The 24,722-nt window shown below is 39.0% G+C and overlaps 1 protein-coding gene across 4 annotated transcripts in view; it reads left to right on the top strand.

The window, feature by feature from the left end:
* ANO1 (anoctamin 1) overlaps positions 1–24,722 on the top strand; it is a 143,728-nt gene that overhangs the window by 49,166 nt on the left and 69,840 nt on the right. For all 4 annotated transcript variants that reach the window (XM_070761560.1, XM_070761552.1, XM_070761578.1 and 1 more), the window contains exons 3-6: positions 1,876–2,202; positions 8,101–8,199; positions 10,870–11,021; positions 12,906–12,960. In XM_070761560.1, the coding sequence (XP_070617661.1) occupies positions 1,876–2,202; positions 8,101–8,199; positions 10,870–11,021; positions 12,906–12,960 (633 nt within the window). The remainder of the gene's footprint in view (positions 1–1,875; positions 2,203–8,100; positions 8,200–10,869; positions 11,022–12,905; positions 12,961–24,722) is intronic.

Raw genomic sequence — 24,722 nt, 5'->3', positions numbered from 1 at the left:
CGTCCCCAACCATTGCGAACAGGGTAATTTGCGATTTTTGAACCCGGAAGTCAAAACACCATCTGCGCATGCGTGCCCTTTTTTCTATGGGCACGCATGCGTAGATGGAGCCGGGCAGATCAGCTGCTGGGCGGCTTCCCTGGGTCTTCCCCCTCTTGCTGGCGGGAGGGCGAAGCCCCCCCCAGCACCCGCTCGCCCGCCCTTCGCCCGGGAAGTTCGCCAGGAGTCAGCGGAGAACGGAGAACGGAGACTCCTAAAGCGGGGAAGTTCAAACTTCCGCGTTTGTCTTCGGGACTCATTGGAAAGCGGCGCTTGTGTTTTAAAATGTCCCCGCCGACATGGGGGGCTCGCTAGCACCCCCCCAAACCCGAGTTGGGGGTTCGGGGGGGTGCTAGCGAGCCCCCCATGTCGGCGGGGATGTTTTAAAACACACGCGCCGCTTTCCAATGAGTCCCGAAGACAAACGTCAAAGTTCCCCGTTTGTCTTCGGGACTCATTGGAAAGCGGCGCGTGTGTTTTAAAACGTCCCCGCCGACATGGGGGGCTCGCTAGCACCCCCCCAAACCCGGGTTGGGGGTTCGGGGGGGTGCTAGCGAGCCCCCCATGTCGGCGGGGATGTTTTAAAACACACACACCGCTTTCCAATGAGTCCCGAAGACAAACGTCAAACTTCCCCGTTTGTCTTCGGGACTCATTGGAAAGCGGCGCGTGTGTTTTAAAACGTCCCCGCCGACATGGGGGGCTTGCTAGCACCCCCCCAAACCCGGGTTGGGGGTTCGGGGGGGTGCTAGCGAGCCCCCCATGTCGGCGGGGATGTTTTAAAACACACGCGCCGCTTTCCAATGAGTCCCGAAGACAAACGTCAAACTTCCCCGTTTGTCTTCAGGACTCATTGGAAAGCGGCGCGTGTGTTTTAAAACGTCCCCGCCGACATGGGGGGCTCGCTAGCACCCCCCAAACCCGGGTTGGGGGTCCGGGGGGGTGCTAGCGAGCCCCCCATGTCGGCGGGGACGTTTTAAAACACCCGCGCCGCCCCCAATCTTCGGCTCCTCGCTAGCGCTGCGGAAGTAAAAACACCATCTGCACATGCGCAGATGGTGTTTTTACTTCCGCAGCGCTACTTCGCGAAAACCCGCTCGTTGCGGGGGGTCCTGGAACGGAACCCTCGCAACGAGCGGGGGATCACTGTACTACTTCCAATTATCATGAAACTGCAGGGGGTAGAATGACAGTTGTATTTCCATTTTAATTTTCCATGAGAAAAAAATCACAAATGAAGCAAAAACTGAACCTTGGTCCCTTACTGGCCAAAGTCCATGGATCTTTTTGGCGGAGCTGTATGATCAGCTGGTTTCTTTCAGTCTGTATTATAACTGATCTGTTTTACAGATGATGAAGAAAAGTGACAAATATTTGAATGTAATATTAATGTATTTATCAGTAGTAAAAAGACAAATATCCTTTGTAGAGTAAAGCATGTGATCTCAACACATGTTTAAGACACTATTAAACAAAAAACCCCAAGTGCTTAACATGATCTGTATCTCTAGTTGAAAATCAGCTAATGATTTTCAAGATGCAGTAATTTGAGATCTTAACATACAGAGATTTTACAAAGCCAGTGTACTGGGCAAAACAAATGAGTGAAGTCATTTGTTACCTCAGATGGCTTGTTATTTGTTTGTTCTTTGTTTAGCATTTCAAGCCCCTGATCCACAAAGTTTTAAACATTAAAAAAGCAATCTTTTGTAAATTTACAGTTTGGCAAGATTACCCATTGGTGATCTTTGCTGTGTCCAAAAATAACTTTTAATCCTTAACTATTTTCATGTTTAATGTCAACATGTATTTCAATCTCTTTCATTTCATTCACAGCTATTAAATTCATTCTCACAAGATCCAGATGCCAACTGCAAATATGGACTATTTTTTAGAGATGGCAAAAGAAAAGTGGATTATATTCTGGTTTACCACTACAAGAAGTACTCATTTAGTAGGACACTCACTCGGAAAATCCATTTCAATGATTTGGCGCCTCGAAGCGTCAAGCAAGATAAACCACTTCCTGGAAAAGGCGGGCAGCTCAGCATGGATGAAAGTGCACCTCACATGGATTATCATGAAGATGACAAGAGATTCCGCAGAGAAGAGTATGAAAGCAACCTTATGCAGGCTGGCCTTGAACTGGAAAGAGATGAAGATGTAATTACTCTTTTTTCTTTTCTTTTACAGTGCATATAAAAATTGTTAGTACAGTGTTCCCTCGATTTTCGCGGGGGATGCGTTCCGAGACCGCCCGCGAAAGTCGAATTTCCGCGAAGTAGAGATGCGGAAGTAAATACACTATTTTTGGCTATGAACAGTATTCCAAGCCTTCCCTTAACACTTTAAACCCCTAAATTACAATTTCCCATTCCCTTAGCAACCATTTAGATTATTACTCACCATGTTTATTTATTAAAGTTTATTTTAAAAAATGTTTTTTAAAGGCAGATGATAGTTTGGCAATGACATATGACGTCATCGGGCGGGAAAAACCATGGTATAGGGGGGGGGAACCGCGAAGTATTTTTTAATTAATATTTTTGAAAAACCGTGGTATAGACATTTTGCGAAGTTCGAACCCGCGAAAATCGAGGGAACACTGTATATTGATTGGTTGCTGAAAAATTCATGAGAATCTCAAAGCCTTCATAGGTTCCCATGCCATTGAGCATATTCTTTTTCTAACATACTTGGAAACTAGTCTTTAATATCATGTATTTTTCATATGGCCCTGGCCATCCATATTTTATAGTTACTAAAAAGGAGCATTTATGCCACATTCTTTACATATAGATATACTTTTCTATGGGATAATACTTGTTGACAATGCAGTTGATGTGGTTACAATTTTCTATCAAATCAAATATAATGCTTCATGATGTTTGTTTGTTTATTATTTCTTTATTTATTCAATTTCTAGGCCGCCCTTCTCCTGAGACTCAGGGCGGTTTACAGCATAATAATGTTGAGGAATACTGTACTGCTTTTCTTTAAAAAAAAAAAATATTTTATTAATTTTCATAAAAGACACACAAGACAAACATACATTTAACATAAACACGAGTTTCATTTGAAATTCGTGTTAACCTCAATATATAACAAGATAGAATCTAATCTAATTTGCAAAATCACTTTATTCATTTACAATATTTTGATTTTGCCTATCATGTTATGCATATCCTTACATTATACAAAAACTGTTTATTCTGTTGGTCCTAAATATTCATGCATTTCGTTTCCCTGGGTAGCTTTGAATTTGGAGACATAGCCACAACTTACAGCATTGTTATGATTTTAAGATAGGTACCCATTTCCATGGCATTACTATCCTATCTGTACAAAGATTTTAATTCTTAAATATCACAAAGGGCAATATTCTAAAGGGCTTCAACTGTTATATTCAGAAAAATTCACCTTAGCTCATAGTCATTTCAGCCCATGTATGAATCTGTACAATAGAGAGATAAATAGGTGGGAGAATATGTTTTTGTTCAAGGGGCAGGGTTCCAAAACAAACAAATAGATTCCCACAGAAGTATATTTTGACATGACTATTATTTCCCAACGGGATGTATCCCTCTCTGCCAGTGGCCTTTTGTAAGGATAGTCACGCAAGGGTGAAGATGAGTAACTAAAAAACAAAAGTCATGTTTACTAAAATAAGACCAAGGCCTAGGGTTTTGTAGAATATCCCCGTACACTCTAATGCCAGTAGAATGCCTGAAGAAATACACACTTTTACAAAATTTCTCTGGAAATCTGCTTAATCTTGCCAGATTTTATTTTTATTTATTTATTTTGTCCAATAAACAATAATACACAATGAAGGTTATAGAGGATATACTAGAGAAGAAATACGAAATATAGGAGAGACTATAGGACAGGGGACGGAAGGCAATCTAGTGCGCTTATGTACACCCATTACTGACCTCCTAGGAATCTGTAGAGGTCAACCGTGGATAGTCTAAGGGTAAAATGTTGGGGGTTAGGGGATGATACTACGGAGTCTGGTAATGAGTTCCATGCTTCAACAACCCGATTACTAAAGTCATATTTTTTACAGTCAAGTTTTGTTCCCTTTGGGACTCCAACTAATTCAGATTACTATAAATTCTTTCTTATAATAAACTATTATACTTTTCCTATAGGGTTTCCCTATTTTATAGAAGCCTTGATATAATCCAATACAATTAGTCCATTCATGTAGCCATATATAGTATATTATATATATATACTAATATATAGTACATTATATTTACTGTATATATAGTGTATATATATATATACTGTATACTGATAATGCCCTGACAAAAGTTTGGTATGTGTCCAGAGGCCTGCGTGTGTGTGTGTGTGTGTGTGTGTGTGTGTTTGTGTGTGTTTGTGTGTGAAAGAGAGAGAGAGAGAGAGAGAAATTCCTTTACATTAAATAAAAGTTTGTTGGCATTTCATGATAAAAGCTGTGTCTTTGAGAGCTGTATTACTTGCAAACGTTCAAACACATATTGATGTATGTCCTATGTTCTTAGTCCATGATCTTAATCTTATTCAAATGATATTACTGATTTTGATCATATGATCTGGCCTTATATGGAAGATATAAAATGAACCTCATTGTTTTGTCTGGTAGATCATTGAATTGAATCTTATGGATTGAAAAAATAAATTGTAGTTTTAAACATGCAAAGTTCTAAGAATGATTTAAGTGTTAAGAGATAAACAAATTAATTTATTTCTTTTAAATAAAGTTTAAAAAACTGGTGCTGTTGCTGATATAAATCTATCCTATGCAGGTTATTTGAAGAATAGTCTCACCCCATTGGGATTGACCGATTCCACTTGTGCTAGCAGAGGAGGCTTGGTGTGGGTCTGGCTCACCAAAGTTGGCCCCAACCCTATTATTCTTTTGTAAGGGCCTAAAAATGTAGCTCTGCTAGTTGTCTTGGTCCCCCAATGGGAGAATAGCACATAGCATCCTAGAGTTAATTTATGGTAAAATAGGTGCCCAATAAATGTTATAAATAAATTTAAAGTATAAATAACCCTAGCGTATGACAAGAACTCCAAAGGCATTTAGAATCACATCTTAATTTCCACAAATTTAGAAAATGTTTGTCCTACTGTTATTTGTTTCAATGCATATGAAACTTTATTGGAAGGCAGAGAATGAAAAAAATGTAAGTTATATTTTACAATCCAACCAATAAATAATTGGTTTGGTAACATACTTTATCTGTTCAACAGTGTATGTTTTCACAGACAAAAGATGCTGATGGACATTCTGCATCCTTTAAGCAACCCATTTGCATTCCATGGCATAGAGGAATAGGGCAGACAATTTTAAACAAAAAGATTCATCTGTATTTAGACTCTTGTAGTAACACTTTCCTATATCTGTTCAAAAGGCCCAAGACTATTAATGTGATTGTTTTAAAGTATTATAGGAATTCCAAGCTTCTGTGAAAAATAAATATTGATTCTACTGTTTTAGTTTCCATTTATTGATGGGAATCTTTTAGCAAACATTCTAAATTATTACTATTTATGTATGGTATGTCTCTGTGTATGTCTGGTTTAATAATGGGGTTTTTAAATGTTTTTTAAATTTATTAGATTTGTCATGAATTGTTTAATTGTATGCTGTGAGCCGCCCCGACTCTACGGAGAGGAGCGGCATACAAATCTAATACATAAATAAATAAATAAATAAATAAATAAATTAATTAATTAATTAATTAATTAAATGGTAAGCTTCAAATTGCAATTACTGTAGGTTGTGACTAGAAATCGGTAGTACAATATAAGTGTTAAATAAAACATCTAGAATAATTATCATGCAAGACCTCTCATGTACTAAGGGAAAAGTGAGTTGTAAATATGTTTATTTTATATTGATATATTGTATACATTAGCAGGTTGTTAGTGTAGCTTAGAGATTTCCTCTTTGTTAATTCAAATAACTTGCTCTTCAGCAGACAAAATCAAGCCTTCAGTTTCTTTTCTTTAATGTTTCAGTTGTCACTCATTGCCAGGTGTTATCTTAATTCACTTAATGTTTTGTACAAATTGACCATGTAATATTTTTCCTTGCCAGCATTTTCTCTGTGTTTTCATAATGTTATTTTGATATTCATGCTTTGTTTCCAGAACATTCAATGCGTTCCAGTTTTTAAGTTGTATCAAAGCTCATTCTTGCTTGTTTTTAATGCAATTAGTGTAAAGCATGCTTTTGTTCTTCAGAAGGTTATTTGACTTGAAATAAACCTTGTCTCCATTTTTGCAGGCAGGTGTAATGTGTCAATATTACTATGGGGATTTAATGTATAGTCATCAGTTTTGCTTTTCAGTCCAAACTGTTTAGTTCAACTTGCAACTGCTTAATAATTCTAGGAGTATAGCATATCACACATATGGTGTAGGTATTGGTAGCTACAGTACATGTTGGTATTTTTTTAATGCTTATGGTTTTAATAGTTTTAATATGGCTTTTATGTGGTTTCAATTTTTGATTGGGAGCCACCCAGATTTTGGTATAAAATGGGCAGTTATATACCGTAATTGGTTTAAATTACCGTAATTAATTAATTAAAAGCTTTGAAGGTGTTTCCACCTTTTAATTTTGTCTTTAGCAATGTTCTTACTCTTTGAATGTGAACTTTACTAATTACATTTTAAACTTTTCCATGCTTGATGTTTTCCAACTGTAAATGGGATCATAGCAATGATAAATAATAAGGGATTAGTTAACTACAATTTGTTTGAGGTGATTTTAAATAGTTAAAATAAAATAGTTTATTTCAAGGCATTTTGATATACCAATTGTACAATTGAATGCCTTGGATGTAAGTAAGCCTTACTGTGTTCCCTAGGACCTAATCCCAGGAAAAACTTAAAACGTTACAGTTCTATGTTATTATAGAGTTATTATAATCATATAATAACTTCTTGAGTAAAAGTCTGAATCTATAAGATTGAATCGAGTCATTGAATTGAGTCACTGAATTCAATGAGACTGTCTTCCATATAAACATGAATAAGAAATACTCAGTAAGACACTACTCAGCAATATCAAAAACAAAAGCAAATGTTCACAAGAAAATAAAATAGCATATGTGGCAAAATAATTTCTTGCAATTGTGAGTCACTGAAACCTTATTGCTGACCTTAATATTGGATAAAAGTAAAAGCTTGTTTCAAGGAAAGCATATATTCAATTGATTAAATTCTCCTCCATGAAGTAAGCTAATACTATACATGTTTTTGAAGCTCTGCCATATTGAGATTGGCAGCTACTTATGTCTCTTGAGTAATGTATTTCTTGTAAGCAGGTGTTCAGGGCAGCAGTATGAAAACAAGCTTTTATGCTTGTGTAAACTAGCATAGCAATAATGGCAATCAAACAAAGACAGAGAACAGATCTTAGCTCTGGAACTTATCTTCTTGGAAGGGTTAACTTGCTGACTTTAGAATATTGTCTTAAAAACAAAAATCTGTAGGATTGTCAAAGTAGATTGCCAAGGAAATCCATTAGCACTAATACTATGAATAAAAGAGTATGGTGTATCTGAAATAATTAATATTAAAACAATGATCTTGTCAATTAGACAAGGAATTTGAAGCTGTTAATTAATTTCAGCAGAAATAAAGTGAAATTTCAATTACAGTGAGTGGCACCTCTGAAAAGAGTAAATGAGTAATAAACTGTAGCCAAATATTTCTGGTGAATTGTCAGATTGCAGTGTTCAACTGATAGATTTAGGTTAGTAACTTTTTATAGTAGTAGTATTTCATTTGAAAAGAGTACCATTTTATGTTAGTGTTGATTTAAAGAGCTTTATTCAGGGCATATTATTTAAACTGGATTTTGCTTATTTCTGCCAAAATGCTTTACTTGGTCTATATATCTTTCATCAGCTTTCTTTTATTTGCCTCATAATCATTATGTTCTCCTTTTAAAGAAGAAAAAGTTACAGGGCGATATAAATGAAATTGAACAAATGGTGCTTTGTATTTATTTGGTATGAAGATTAATTTTTCTGTCTGTTTTTTTTTTTAAAGACAAAAATACATGGTCTTGGATTTATAAAAATTCATGCTCCTTGGAATGTTTTGTGCCGTGAAGCAGAGTTTATGAAACTGAAGATGCCTACAAAAAAGGTTAGTTTTAATATTCTTTAACTTCAGGAGGTCTAAACATTTAAATGACATGACATTAACTTTTCATAGTCTCCTCATAAATTAAAATTGTCTGCCTGTAAGAGAAGCAGGATATTTAACTAAATCTCTTGGTACAGTTTGTGACACAATTTACAGAGCAATGTATGAATTGTAATGCTGCAAGATATAAATGTTTATGCATGTTCATTGCACTGCATTGCAGAAATGTGTTCCTTAAAAGATACGTAGACATAGTTGGTGCCATTTTGTAGTTAATCTTATAAATATTTATCACATGTCTTTCCAAAAATCATGCAAAAGACAGGCTGCCTGTGTTTGCTTTTGATTCAGCTGCAGATTTTTTTCTATTGCCATCAGCCACCCCACTCAACCCATCCTACAATGCCAGTTTCACAGATGTTAACAATGTGCAACCTGATGCTCTTCAGTCTGTATTAGAATTCTCTCTGACTTTAGCCATATTGAATATGATTTATAGAATAATAGTCCACAATATTTGGGAAGTACAAGGTAACCAAGTACGGTACCTCTCACGATTAAATGAGTGTTTGTTACCTTTTTCTGAACTCACACCACAGAAAAAAATACTATTGTCTTCAATGTGAATGTGTGTTGAAGTTTAAAATGACATATGCTCAGCAAGACGGCTTTTGGAATGACAGTTCAACATCATTACATAAAGAAACAGGACTGCTTTTCTTGAGAAAAATCTCAAGAAAAAGAATTACTATGGTACAAGCTAAATAAAGTAGATTTTTAAAAATAAAATATGACTACACTAAAGCAAACAAGGCCATCAGCTATTCTACAGACATAAATCTTTGCATGGCTTAACTTTGCTAAATTTCATCTTTCCTAGTCATAGTTTATGAGACTACAATTCTAGAGAATCCTGTGAAACGATGGGGTGATCATCACAGTAAGAATAAATTTACTGAAACCATGATTAACATATCATTACTTAAGACCCATTGATTTCAGTTAATTTACTTAACACCCTACCTAGATCAAACCTAATAGGTTTTGGGTTTAATGTAATGTGTAAACCTATCTATTATAGCTTTGTGTTACTTTAAATTTGGAAATATAATTAAAATTAAATAGAACTTGAACTGATATGTTACAAAATTCAAGACTAATGTTTAATTTTATTTTTTACTTAAAATAAATTATTTTGTACTATAAGGCTGGCTCTTCTACTAGAAACATTTAGCAATAGCTTTAGTAATAGCATTTGGACTTTTCACAGTGCTTTATAGCCCTCTCTAAGTGGTTTACAGAGATTAAGCATATTGCCCCCAACAATCTGGGTCCTCATTTTACCCACCTTGGAAGGGTGGAAGGCTGAGTCAATCTTAAACCTACTGAGATTCGATCTGCCAAACTGCTGGTAGTCAGTGATCAGCAGAAGTAGCTTGCAGTACTGCACTCTAACCACTACGCCACCAAGGCTCATTTCTTTGTGAGTCTGGTTACATCTGAGTCAGAGCAGTCGGCACAACAAACTGTTGTTTAAAACATTCTAATTTTATGTCTCTACTGTGGAAATTTCTATATAAATAAGATTATTTCTGTGTTTTCAATGAAATATTTCTCCCATTACAGAAAGTTTAAAAAGTCAAATTACTTTAATGGCTATATTATGGTTCTTTTATGCTTGTAATTCACATATTCATGCCTATATATAACAAAGGTCTTCAAACTTGGCAACTTTAAGACTTGTGGACTTGAACTCTTAAGAATTCTCCAGTTAGCTATGAGTTGAAGTCCACAAGTCTTAAAGTTGCCAAGTTTGAAGACCTCTGTTATATATAGACATGAATGTGTGAATTACAAGCATAAAAGGACCAGTAGAATCTAGTTTTAACTTGTAATGAATATTTGAAGTACAATTCTAAGAACCCATTGTCACCATAGAATATTATATGATTGAATATTAAGCTTTTTAAAGATGTGCCTGTACCTGTTCAGGGTGCAAAATTGAGAAATGGATCAATATTTAATGACATACTAAGTGCGGAACTCAGACTCTGCAGGGAAATGTCTCTAATGGAAGAAGAGACAGCCTTAGAGTACAAAGTAATTCATTTTAAGTAAAACTAAAATTAAACAGGAGGCTTCAATTTTGTAACCGTATCTGATCAAGGTCTATTGATCATGTTATTTATTTTAATTATATTTCCAAATTTAAAGTAGCCCATCCATCATTTTTGGAAAATCTGAATTAAGGAGATCAGAAGGAATTGGGTCTCCATGGACAGAAACATAAAAGTAATATCTAAACCAGCAAGGACAAGGTGCTGGAAGCAGAGTTTTGTATAACGTAATGGAGGATACATTATAATAAAAAAATTGCTCCTCCTCCCTTACAGAAAGTTTATGTAACATGGAAGTTATCATCAAATTTCTGTTATTGGAACCTATTCTGTCATGATTAGTACCATAATTGCATAAAATTCATATTCCTATAGTCCTACCTTTACTTGACCTTTTATTTCAACATTTAAACACCACCACCCCATAATGAGCTTCTAATTTTAATTGTCCTGATTAAAGGTTTTACTTTTTGTAAAGCCGTGGTATGTTCTACAAATGATTTAAATGAAATGGTTTCCTTTTTTTAAAAAAAAAAGTCTTTTCAATCCTTAGGTGTATCAAATTCATCAACCTCATGGCCTTTTGAAAAAGATCAATTCTGTAATCCAAAAAATAACAGAACCCATTCAACCTAAAGTGGCAGAACATAAGCATCAGACAGTGAAACGTCTTTCCTATCCTTTCTCAAGAGAGAAGCAACACTTGTAAGTTAAAGTTCATTGGTTTTAGTCAATGTCATTTACAACAGAATTGACCCCTGGGAATAGCACTAGGCTCAAATATGTGAATATTAATAGAAATGTGTAGGCTTGTGCTTGAATACAATTTGCACTAAATTTATCATTTTTTCCAAATAAACAGGATCTTGTCTAGCTCATGGAAGATTTTTGTCATGATGAATTTCCTTAAGGACTTACAGATTAATCCTATATTCTTGTGCAAGTTTAATCCCACTGAGTTCAAGCGATGCCCCCAAGGAAACAGATATAGGATTTCAGTTCCAGACTATAATTCTGTCATGACTTATTGGTAAATAAGCCAACAGAATCCAAATCAGGCTTACTTCTAAAGATGTACAAGTAGCTTGATACACAAATATTTGGATTCCCAAAGCTATGTCTAATAAAAGAATGGCAGATATATTATTTGGCTGCTTTTTCTTTTTCTTTACTAAAAATTCATTGGTGTGTATGCCACACTTTTCCAAAATTTGCATCCAAGTGGATTATTATTATTATTATTATTATTATTATTATTATTATTTATTAGATTTGTATGCCGCCCTCTCCGTAGACCAAGTCTGTTTTATAATCTCTTTACCACAAGCAGAATACAATACAAACTATAAGTAAAGCAACTTGTTACAATTCATAAAAGTTGTAATACAAGGAAAAGCAGCACACAATCAATTAAAGTACAGTGGTACCTCATGATACGAACATAATTGGTTCCAGGAGGAGGTTCGTAAGGTGAATAGTTCGTAAGACGAAACAATGTTTCCCATAGGAATCAATGTAAAAGCAAATAATGAGTGCAAATCCTTCAGGAAAATCCCAAACTTTAGAAGGGAGGCGAACAGAGGGCAGGGAGGAGCAGCTAAAGGGGGCGGGTGGAAGAAGCAAGGCTAGGCTAAAGGGTGAGTGGGAAGGAAGAAAGGCAAGGAGGCACCCCTCCCTTTTCTTTCTTCAAAAGACACTCTTTCAGTGCCTGTGGCTGTTCTCTGCAAAGTCTTTCCTCCTCCAAGCTGCCCCTCCCTTTTCTTTCTTCAAAAGACACCCTTCAGTCCCTGCAAGCACGCTCTTCTACTTTTGTTAATGGAAAGTCTTTCCCCCTCCAAGCCGCCCCTCCCTTTTCTTTCTTCAAAAAAGGGGGGGAAAAGAAACCCTTTCATTCCAGCAGCAGCGGCTTGGGTTCGTAAGGTGAAAATAGTTCGGAAGAAGAGGCAAAAAAATCTTAAACACCGGGTTCGTATCTTGAAAAGTTCGTTAGAAGAGGCGTTCATAAGATGAGGTACCACTGTATATGAACTTCTACTGGGAGACTAGTGGGCTTCCTTGTGCAGATTTTGGCAGTGTAAGAATTGACTGCTGGACTAGATGAGTCAGGGATCTGATCCATCAGGATATTTTTTATATACTAATTCCGTCTCCATGTGACAGTATTCGCTTTAGCAATCATTACAGGATATTTGTCAGTTGAATAAAGAATATAACCTTTAGTTAATAGGAGTGTAGTTACACTGTGCCCCCTTATGATTCTACTGTACATTTTTTTCTTGAAAAGCAATGTTTTGATATGGTCATCAGCAGACAGTCCTTTCAGAATTGTAGGCTCAAGCAACAGGTCTATTTATTATCTAGAAAGTAGCAACAATTGTTGAGATTGAACATAACATCCTACATGCAATGGGTTGGATATATGTTAATAGCTGAAACATTTCAACGCTAAGGCTTCAAAAGAAGAGTAACAACTTTCTGAAAACTTTGTTGAAATAAAGTTTTGACCAAACAATATAATTCTGTTGTATATTGCTTTACATTTAATCTTTTTTAATTTTCTTTTCTTTTCCTTCTCTACTATTATCACAGGTTTGACCTCTCTGATAAAGACTTCTTTTTTGATAGCAAAACTAGAAGTACCATAGTAAGTATGTGTTTGCAAAATATTAGAGTAATAAGGTATTCCTCTTTAGCTGTTTTCATGATTTCTATATGTAATACATTATATGCAAAATCTACATCAGATCTGAATAATCTGACTCATGCATCTCTCCTTGTCCTCGGAGAGGGGCGGCATACAAATCCAATAAATAAATGAATGAATGAATGAATGAATGAATGAATGAATGAATGAATAAATAAATAAATAAATAAATAAATAAATAAATAAATAAATAAAATATGTGAGTGTAAAGTATAAACTGTTTAATATTAATTAAATGTAAATGCCCCGAGTCTTCGGAGAGGGGCGGCATACAAATCTAATAAATAATAATAATAATAATAATAATAATAATAATAATAATAATAATAATAATATGAAATAAAACAAAATTGAGTTCTTCTCCTAGGCCACTATTCTTTTGAAATATGACTCTCAATTCAGAAAAAGTTCTGCATACCTACTAGTCAATCTAAAAATATGTATTTTATTTTTTTAATCTTAAAAAAATAAAAAATAAAAACAATCAATTAAACATAAATAATAATACAAAAAATAAAACAAAATTAAAAAATAACTAGAAAAAAAATATCCAAAATAAATATTTTTCATAGAACCAAAGAAAAATGCATTAAAATAACTGATAAATAACTTATTTTTATTGCTCAATCTTAAAACATTATGTTAATATATAAACATATATCTTTGGGAAATGTTGCAAAACATGTTGATGTCATAAGGCAGGATAAATATTTAGGACTAAAATATGCCTGAATGCATTGCTGCTCACGCAGGAAAGCTTTCTTTTCCACTTTTCCCATTGTAGGTGCCAACAAAGTCAGTTCTAGAGAATTGGGAAGACTTTGGGACTAGATTCTGAGGACATCTGAAGGAACTCCAAGATAGTAGGAAAGTGTCTACTAGTTTTGCTAATACAAACAATTCCCACAGCTGAAAAAATCCTGTAAAATAAGTGAAGGTTGCTCCAATTAAGAGCTCCTGGTTCCCAACCAAATAGGAAGGTAAAGGAGAGTGGCCCTCCCTACTTTCTCATCTCTTAAAGCTGTATGTAGAAATATTGTCACTACAATGTAATAGAGCTCTTTTGCATTTTGCCTAGTATAATGTCACAGTATGTTGCAGAAAAAATAGTACACTGCAAATACTAAAACAAATTCAGCCTGAACTACCGTACATTCCTTTTCTCTAGGTAGAATTAGTGTGAAATATAACAAATGCTGTCAAACCCGTCACTGTATAATTCATTCTTTATTCAGAATACTGAATAAAGTTTTCACTCGCTGAAAAATGCATAATTCAATGGGATAATTTTCTATGCATAGACCCAAACAGAATTTGTAATGCAATCATCAACAAAGTTAGATAGTCATGCAATTGGATATACAGTATAGAAATTCTCCTCTTGGTGATATAGGGATGGATTGCTGCCATTGGCTATTTTTCCATGACACAAATGATGTAATGGTTTGTTAATTAATAGCTTTATATAATGGCTGAAGACACATTGACAGCTAAAGAAATGATTAGCTAGAATCCAACTATGGTTTATTCTTAGCTTGCCTCTTAAGGTTGTAGTTAAACATTATCTATAAAAGTAGGCCTGTGATTAGCTAATGATGACAGTTCTCTAGGGCCATGATGGCAAACCTATGGCACATGTGCCCAAAGTGGCATGCGGAGCCATGTCACCTGGCGTGTGCAGTGTTGCCCATTACTCTTCCGGGTTTCTGGTCTTCTGTTTTCCTGTGTGAGATGCAAGCTGGCCAGCTGATTGTCATTCGTGCATGCGCACAAGAAACCCAAAAGGCTAGCTGGCCAGCACATATGCACACACCGGAAACAGGAAGGTCATTTTGGAGCATGTGCATGCGCCCTGGGAAATACGCACCTACGCTCCATTTTCAGCACTCGGTGCTGAAAGGGTTTGCCATCAATATTCTAGGGGAAAACAAGAGTGCTGAAAACTATTTCATAAACAGCTTCAACAGTAACTCTTTAGCAAAAATAATTTTTCAGAACCCAGATAAACATTTTTTTCTGAAGAAGATTCAAGAAAAAATTAGAAATGCTTGTCTCATATATTGACTTCTCACTACTTGTTGAGAACCAAAAAATGAACACAAAAACAGATTTCAAAATCCTTTACACATGGTTTTGTTAACACCAGAAGTTGAGCTAATCAGCTGAAGTAGTATGCCAACTGCATGAAATAAGATATGTAAGATGATAGTGATGAACTAGAAAAAGTACTGTGACAACTAACCAGAGCAAAATGGAAAGCATACTAGGCCTGTAAGGATTATGAGTAATAAAGCCCTGCTTTGATTACAAGGAATTTTATCCCAACATCATGTGAAAAGACAACCATAGAAAGAAGTTGTAACATTGAAATATTTCTGTATGTCCTTCTGCATCTGTTAATGAGCAATTTTAAAAAATCAATTGAAAATGTTAATTCTTTATGAGCTTGTACATGCTCATAAAGAATTAACATTTTAATTAATATTTTAAAAATATGGAAAATGCCACCTTTCTCTTTTAGTTCAATAATTTTCCTTCCTACTTTTTTATGTTTACTTTTATTGTGATTTTAACTATACGTCACTACAGAAAGCTTTTCTGGAGAACTTGCTTGAGTAATTGTTTGCACAGAATGCCTACTGCATGAACTGGGCTTCTCTTGTTCTTTAGCAGATTGTACTCCATTTTTTAAACGTACATTTTAATTTATTGTGCCAAACTAGAAAAAAGTTACATCAGTAATTAGGGTAAATATACTTAAACATACCTAAACAGAGTCACCCATTCCTTGCTGTAGTACAGGCATGTCAAACTAAAGTCATCACATTGTTGTCACATGATATATTGTGACTTTTTTCTCCTTTGCTAAAATGGGAATGGGCATGATGTGTGAGTTTGACAAAATGCATTTGGAGTTGTTTGGAACGGATGCCAAACTCCTTTTCTCTCTTTTAGAAAATACTGGAGTTTAGTGACAACATGGGGGCTAGGTTTCAAACCATTTCCATATGTCCCAGCAGCGAGTCAGATCCCACAGGGTCAGCCTTCTCTGGGTCCCGTTAGCTAAGCAGTGCCGGCCAGCAGGACCATGGAAAGGGCCTTCTCTGTGATGGCCCTGGCTTTCTGGAATCAACCGGAGTCTGCGGAGAGGGTCAGCATATAAATCCAAATTTTAAAAAAATAAATAATAATAAATAAACTCCCCCCCCCCCCGGAGATTTGCACTGCCCCCACCCTCCTGGCCTTTCGAAAGGCTTTAAAAACTCAGCTTTGCTGGCAGGCCCGGACTGTTGAGTGACAACACTATATCTGGCCAGTGGAGTGGATGAGTGATAGATGATCGTTTTATAACATTGCATTTTGGTTTTTAATTCTGTGCGATGCCCTGAGTCCACTGGAGAAGGGGGGGGCTATAAATTTGATTAAATAAATAAATCAATAAATATTTTTTTTATTGTTACAATAGACCAGCGTTTCCCAACCGGTGTGCCGCGGCACACTAGTGTGCCGCGAGACACAGCCAGGTGTGCCGTGACAGCGACAGCTGGGCGGGGAGCTGCCGGTGCCTCCGACCTCCCGGCTCCTGCCCGATGCCGCGGTTTCTGGCGCTCCCCTGCTGCGCCCCAAAGAAGGAAGGCAGGAAGAAAGAGAGCTTCATTCTTCCTGCCTTTTTCCCGCCTTCAATGGCGTCGGCGGCAAGTGTCCTTTGGGGCCCGGTGGGAGGGCACTGGCAGCGGAAACAGGCTGCCGGCTGCAGCGGCCCCGGGCACCGTTCCCTGTAGGCTGCGCACGCCAACGCACCCCAAAATGCCCCCCCACGCACCCTTTTCCAGGGGCGCACAGGGAGCCGCGGCCACCCGCCCGCCTGCCCGATTTCCCTCCAGTGGCTGGGGACGCGGATCCACCGCCCTCGCCAGCCCGATCTCCCTCCACCCGAGTGGGGAGGTGGATTCGCCGCCCCTGCCAGCCCAATTTCCCTCCAGTGGCTGGGGACGCGGATCCACCGCCCTCGCCAGCCCGATCTCCCTCCACCCGAGTGGGGAGGTGGATTCGCCGCCCCCGCCAGCCCGATCTCCCTCCACCCGAGTGGGGAGGTGGATTCGCCGCCCCCGCCAGCCCGATTTCCCTCCAGTGGCTGGGGACGCGGATCCACCGCCCTCGCCAGCCCGATCTCCCTCCACCCGAGTGGGGAGGTGGATTCGCCGCCCCCGCCAGCCCGATTTCCCTCCAGTGGCTGATCTCCCTCCGTGTGGGGGGGGGCGACGAACCAACGACCGGGGGCTGTCCGTCCGTGTTGGGTGGTGCAGGGCAGGCACAGGCAGCCCCAGGGGAGAACAAGGGAGGGAGAGAAAGGAAAGAGAGAGAAAGGGAGGGAGAGAAAATTGAATGAAGGAGGGAGAGAAAGAAAGAGTAAGAAGTAGAAAGGATAGAGAAAAAGGAAGAGAAAGGGAGGGGGAGAAAGGAAAGAGGGAGGAAGGGGGGAGAGAAAGAAGATATGAAGGAGGGAGAAAAAGAAAGAGAGATAGAAAGGAAAGAGGGAGAGAAAGGAATGAGAGAGAAAGGGAGGGAGAGAAAGGGAATGAAAGAGGCAGAAGGGGTGAGAGATAGAAAGGATAGACAGAAAGGGAGAGAAAGGAAAGAGAGAAAGGGAGGGAGAGGAAGGAAAGAGAGATGAGAGAGGAAGGAGGAGACAGAAAGAGAAGAAGGAAGGAAGAGAGAAAGAAAGAGGGATGGAGAGAGAAAGGAAGGAAGAGAGAGAAAGAGGGAGAGAGAAATAGAGCGAAAGGGAGGAAGAGATATTTTTTTATCCAAACTTTTTTTAGCGCCCCCCCCCCCCCAATGTTCCCCAGGATTTTGAAAATATGAAAAATGTGCCGCGGCTCCAAAAAGGTTGGGAAACACTGCAATAGACAGTGTAAAACGCAGGGATGGCAATAAAAGAAGACAAAGGAGCATACAAAAAAATGATAGCAGTGGCCCCCAGTTTATTTCGTGAAGTTCAAATTGTTCATTAAACTCGGCAAGTTTTTATTATATGAAAATAAATTAATTTAATCTACTTTAATTAATGGTACTATGAATGAAATAATAACAATGAAACAATAAATAGTGGCATCAACCCTTGGGGACTCAGTATTGACTAGATGGGGAACCCTGGTACAGGGGGACATGAAACATGATGTAGAACAGATTTTTTAAAATAGGATAGAGTAAAACTGCTAGACAAGACACTCTCATAGCCGATTAAAGTAATCTGAGACTAAGTTGTAAGACTTGAATGTAAGACCAAGTCAGAAGTAATCATATAATTGATTTTGAGCATCATATAGATCAGTGTTTCCCAACCTTGGCATCTTGAAGATATTTGGACTTCAACTCCCAGAATTCCCCAGCCATCATTTACTGGCTGGGGAATTCTGGGAGTTGAAGTCCAGATATCTTCAAGTTGCCAAGGTTGGGAAACACTGATATAGATGATGCTCAATTTTGAGCAACATATAGTTAATTTTGAGCTTTATGTTGTGGCAGGGTTGATATCTGAAAGCAGCAGAAAATTGCTTGTAGTTTAGATGATGTTAATACACATTTCTCTGTAATACAAGCACTGGAAGAGGACATGGTCTCAAGTTTCTACACGCCCAGAGTCACAAGGGCATTGTCATTCTGAGAAAGGAAGAGGGAAGTGTTTGTGTCTGCTTCAAGCATAGCTAAGGGCAGAGTGTGACACTCTGGTAAAGTAAAGGCCGTTCTTTGCTTTGGGATTTCCAGGAATGTAGCTATGTGGGAGACAAAATAAATATTGAGACTTTTGCAGATGAAGTACTTTGGGACCCTGGCTAAGTCAGGCTGCCACTCTCCATATGTTTTGTTTAGTGACAGTTTTAGGCAGACTGTACTGGTAGACCTTACTTAAAAACCACTTGTTCAGTGACCATTTCAACAGAACGGAATGAGTGATTTGCCCTCAAAGATTTGTTTCTTTGACTTCTATGCCACCCAATCCCGAGGATTACAACAATATAAAAAGATACAAATACAGTAGTCCCTCGCTATACCGCGCTTCACCTACTGCAGCTTCACTTCATCGCGGGTTTTCAAGAAATATTAATGAAAAAAATCATTCGCGGATCTTCGCTGGTTCGCGGGTTTCTGAGGAAGTCGATCGGCAGATTTAAACAGCCCGCGGAACTCGATCGCAGGTTTTTCAAAAAATATATATCTAAAATTGTAAATACTGTATTTAAATACTGTATCTAAAATAAATACTGTGTGGGAAGGGTTTATAAACACTTAAAACAATGAAAACTTACCAAACAATTACAATATAAATACTTAAATAAGTACTATCAGTCGATAAATTCCCCATCGCGGATTTCACCTATCGCGGCCGGGTCTGGAACGTAACACCAGCGATAGGTGAGGTCTTACTGTACAATTTTAAAAGTCAAATATAAATATCCAAAACCATAAACCCCTATTAAAAAACCCACAACAATCCAAGCAATGCACAAGCATACCATTCACTACAATTTGGCCATGATTGATGTCAATTTCATGGCCCCCAGGCCTGCCGGCAAAGCCAGGTCTTCTCAGCCTTTTGGAAGGCCAGTAGGGTGGGAGCAATATAGACATCAGGGGGGAGTTGGTTTCATAGAACTGGGGAAGCAACAGAGAAGGCCCTCCCCCACAACCCTGCCAACCTTCATTGCTTAGTCGACGGGACCTGGAGGAGGCCAACCCTGTGCGATTTTATTGGTTGCTGGGAGGTATGTGGCAGGAGACATTCCTGTAGATAGTCTGGCCCTAGGCCACGTAGGGCTTTATAGTTTATAACCAACACCTTGAATTGTGGCTGGAGACTAATAGGTAGCCAATGCAGCTCGCAGAGCGTAGGTGATATATGGGTGCACCAAGGTACACTCATGGCAGCTCGTACAGCTGCGTTCTGGATTATTTGCAGTCTCCAAACATTCTTCAAGCGTGTATGTAAAGTAAAGTGCATTGCAATAATCAAGACGGGAGGTGATGAGGGCCTGAGTGACTGGCTATGGCCATCACAGTATCCCCGCAATCATATGATTGTGATCTAGACCCTTGGCAACCAGTTTGCACTTACAATGGTCGCAGCACCCCATTCTCAAATTATTACCATTTCCAACTTCCCTGGAAGTTTTTTACAAGCAGAGTCAAAGGCAAAGCCAATAGGGAAATTTACAAGTTCCTCCTGCTGCTTTTTCTCCTACAGAGTCCCCCTTTCCAGGGATCTAGTGAGCTTGTGCCACAACATCTGCAGGCATTGGTGCGGCATTGCAGAAACCCCTCCCCAGCCCAAATGCACTTGCAGGAGCACCCCTTGCTTCAGTCTAGTAGTCACCCACCCTCCACTTGTTTGTGAACTGCCTAGGACGTGCAACTTCCAGCCAGCTTTTTCATTTTTTCAATTTGTTTAGCATATAGACCTACAGAGGCCATGCAATCACTGATATACAAATGTAGTTTAAATGAAACATTTGAATATACATACACATACATACATATATACAATATATATAATATTAAATTAAGATAAAATCATAATAAGCATCTTCATTGATTTTGCTTGTTGGAAGTCAGCAAAAAGTAGCAAGTGATGTTCTTAACGTAACGAGCCATGATTTTTATTTAACAATGGCAATGGTGACTGCCAGGATTACTAATACTGAGCGATATCATCATGTGAACTTCCCTTTACAAGTGCATTGCTTAGTAATGGAATTTCTAAAGTCCCAATTATCATTGTTGTTAAGTAACCCAAAATTTATTCCAAGTAGAAATACAGAGAAAGGCTGAAGGGTGAGATTTTAATCACTACTACCGATATCAAATTGAATGGCAAATCATTGCTGATCGTGTAAGTCCTGTGCAAGGGATGGAGCTTAAAGCCTCTGGTTTCATGCGACTGTCTTGGGTCACAGAGTAGCACTGGAGATACTGTGTGGGATATGAAAGATTAAGAATTTTGATTAAGTTCTAGTGGGTCAAATTAGAAAAGGAATCCAATTGTAGAGAAACTTGTAAACGACTGTTTTCAGACAATTTAAGAGTTACTGATATGTATTGCTATCTTTTGACTTAAGGTATTTAAGGATGGCACATGAGCTCCTGTATGCACTGTAACCCATACAGCTAGTCCTCAAGTTAGGATCACAATTGAACTCAAAATTTATGTTGCTAAATGAAACATTTGTAAATGGGTTTGCCCCATTTCACAACTTTTCTTGCCACAGTTGTTAAGCGAATCATTGCATTTGTTAAATTAGTAACATGGTTGTTAAATGAATCTGGATTTCCCATTGACTTTGCTTGTCAGAAGGTCACAAAGCTAATCACATGACCTCAGGACATGGAAACTATCATAAATATGAACCAGTTGCCTGGCATCTGAATGTTGATCATGTGACCATGGGAATGCTGCAAAGGTGAAAAATGATCATGTCACTTTTTTCAGTGCCATTGTAACTTTGAATGATCACTAAATGAACTGTTGTAAGTCGAGGACTACCTGTATAATCTCCATAGTGAAAAACTATCTCAAAATAGTTGAAGTATGACATTGCCTTAGTCTTGTGGCTCCATCTGCATTCTATTAATGGGTCTTGGGGCTCAAGAAGTCACCATGATTTTGGTTTTCTGATAATTATGAAGCATCTTCCCTCCCCCCCCCCCCCCAAGACTGAAAATTTGTGTGCACCTTATACTCTGAATATAGCTTTTATTAAGCTTTTTTCAGCCCTATTATTATTATTATTATTATTTATTAGATTTGTATGCTGCCCCTCTCCGAAGACTCGGAGCGGCTCACAACAGCAAAGCACAGTACAAACCCAATGATTAAAACTGTTAAAATCCTTAATATAAAAACAGTCATACATGCTAATAGTAAAGTAATCTTCTGTAGCTAAGCGATCTTCCGGCTTTTTTCATTGCTGCTCCCTCTGACAATCAGCTGTGTGATCTTCCGGCTTTTTTTGCAGCCCTAATGCGGTGCTAACGGGTGAAGCCATCTTCTGTGCTTTGCTAGGAAGTGATCTTCCCTTTGCCTGATTTTCTCATTGTTCCTCTCTCTGAAGAGAGAGAGAAGTGGTGTTTTAGAAACTCTTTTTCATCCCCCACCAGGGGATAAAAAGCAAGCACGTGTGCTCAAAATGAGCAAACTAATGTGCTAAACTGACCAGACCATTCAGATTAATGCTTGGTAGGCAGAATTTTTCCCCCTATTTGCCTCCCCCCAAAATAAGTGCATCTTATACTCCGAAAAATACGGAGTTTGAGCAGGTCTTCATTGCAGTCCTGTGTTAGGGCCTTCAATGCTCTTTGAAAGCCAATAGATATCCTTGAGAGGTATTGCTGCATCATCTCCATTTAACAGAGCAGAAATTTATCCCCTCGACAGTTTTAGGGGTTGAATTGGCCTACCTTAAAATGAGATGGCCTACCTTAAAATGAACTTTGACTAGGAACGAGTTTAGTATGGAGCCTTACTTGACCCTCTTCTCTGGGTCAATAGCGTTAGTGATAGCTTTGGAGGTTGCACCTTGCCTTGAGCAGCATGACTTTAAGACAGTGGTTCTCAACCTTTCTAATGCCACGACCCCTTAATACAGTTCCTCATGTTGTGGTGACCTCCGAGTCTACGGAGTCTACTGAGAGAGGCGGCATACAAATCTAATAAATAAATAAGTCTAACACCAGTTTTCCCAACAGAGTTTTAAGTTGATTGGCAGGAAGGTCAGAGGGACACCCCCACTGTAAACACCTCATTGGTCGGATTGTAAAAATATGTTCCAAGCCACCAGAATAGAAGCTTTAGTTCCTAACACCATTTATCTTTTCCCATTGTCCTGACCCCCAGGTTGAGAACCACTGTTTTAAGGGGATCAGAACAGGCAAGATGATAAAAGTGGCACTCTAATCCATGAAGGCTTGGATTATGTTGCTTTGTCTTGCCTGATTTAACCTCCTCTCCCCTCCGAGTTTTTCAAAGTGATGCTGCCCCCCAAGGTTTAGCAAGGATGTAACCCTTAAGAACTGAAATATAGAGGCTGTGCTATTGGAAATTCTTCCATTCTTAAGTTCTGTAAATTCTTCTGAAGGGCCAGCTGTGTGACTTAGCAGCAACTGCTCTAAGCAAATAAGCAAAAATCATGCAGGGAGACTGTTGTGGTTAGCTCTGGCCCAACTCCTGCCCCAAGGACTGTGGATGTGGGGGAGACATCCACATGCTGCAGGCCTGTTTTGCCCCCCCCCCCGGTGGAATCTGATGATGAAGGCTCCTCTGACCAAGAAGACAGGAATGACAGGGAGGAGGAGAGTGTGGCAGACAGCTCAGGAGGAGATCAATTATCTAGCTCCTCCTTGGATTCAGAACAAGAGTTAATGATACAGCCACGCATGCGGAGAGCGATGCATAGGCAACAACAACTGAGAGATTATTATCAAAGAAAATGAGGCCACCTGTGGTTGGGTGGGGCTGTGGTAATTAGTAAGGCTGCTATAAAGAGCAGCCTGTGGGTTTGGCCATTGTGGAGGATTATCTGATCATTGTATTTCGTGACTGCTTTACTGACTTGGACCTTTGGTGTGCTGATTTTCCCCCGCTTTGAAACTAAACCAGAGCAAAGTGTGTTTCACTTTGTGAAAGAAGAAGGACTGTGAATTGCCTCACAGCTGCAAGCTAAGTATCACAGAACTGATAAGGGACTTGTACAAATTACCAGTTTGTTTGGAGACGAGTGCTCTTTGCTATACCAAAAGAGGGCTTGGTTTAAGTGAATTTTCATTATAAAGAACATTGTTTGGAATTTTCAAACGTGTGTGTGTCTGAAATTTGTGAATTTTTGGGAGGATTCTACCAGAGAGCCCGACAGAACAGAGACTAATTTATTCCTATATTGTCTTTTTAAAATGCATTTTGGAATTTGTGGAGGTTTGATCATTTGTAATGATAGCAATAATTCAGCTAGATAAAACTTACCACACTATAAATAACACTTGTCCCAGTTGGCTTTCAGTAGGGGTTTCATTCTGTGGTTGTGCAACTGTTTTAGCCCATTCCCCTCTGGTTACAGATAGCTCTGCTCTACATCATCATGGTGACTCCCTGAAAATGTTGAGATATCATGGCCTACCAGTTCATCTGTAAAATATTTGCCCAGAATTCCTCTTAGTAGCTCTTGTCTGAACTAATGGTTAACATTAACATTCCTTAGGGCAGGGGTCCCCAACCACCGGGCCGCGGACCAGTACTGGGCCGCGGGGCATGTTGCACCGGTCCATGGAGTCAGCAGCTGCCGGCCCTCATGCCGCCACCCCCTCCCTCCAGCGCTTCGCCTCCCGCCGGGCAAGAGGCCTCGGGAGACAGGTTCTGCCGGCCACAGGACGATGGATGGGACAGAGGGGCAGGAAGGACCGAGAGGCTCAAGCCTCTTTTGGCTTCTGCCGCGGGGCGCTTTTGCGTTTTTGGCTGGGGGGAGGCAGGAGGTCCAGCCTGACCCCCTCTCTCCAGCGCTTAGCTCCCGCTGGGCAAGAGGGCTTGGGAGGCAGGTTCTGCCGGCCACAGGACGATGGCGGGAAAGAGGGGCGGGGAGGACCAGCACCCCCATGCTTAATCCCGCCCCCAACCACGCCCCTTTCTGCCCCCACTGGGCCATAGAAAAATTGTC

The sequence above is a fragment of the Erythrolamprus reginae genome, chromosome 1, assembly GCF_031021105.1.
Source record: "Erythrolamprus reginae isolate rEryReg1 chromosome 1, rEryReg1.hap1, whole genome shotgun sequence".
In the NCBI taxonomy this organism is placed as follows: domain Eukaryota; kingdom Metazoa; phylum Chordata; class Lepidosauria; order Squamata; family Dipsadidae; genus Erythrolamprus; species Erythrolamprus reginae.
The sequence above is the reverse complement of the archived record's forward strand: the minus strand, read 5'-3'. Positions and strand labels throughout refer to the sequence as shown.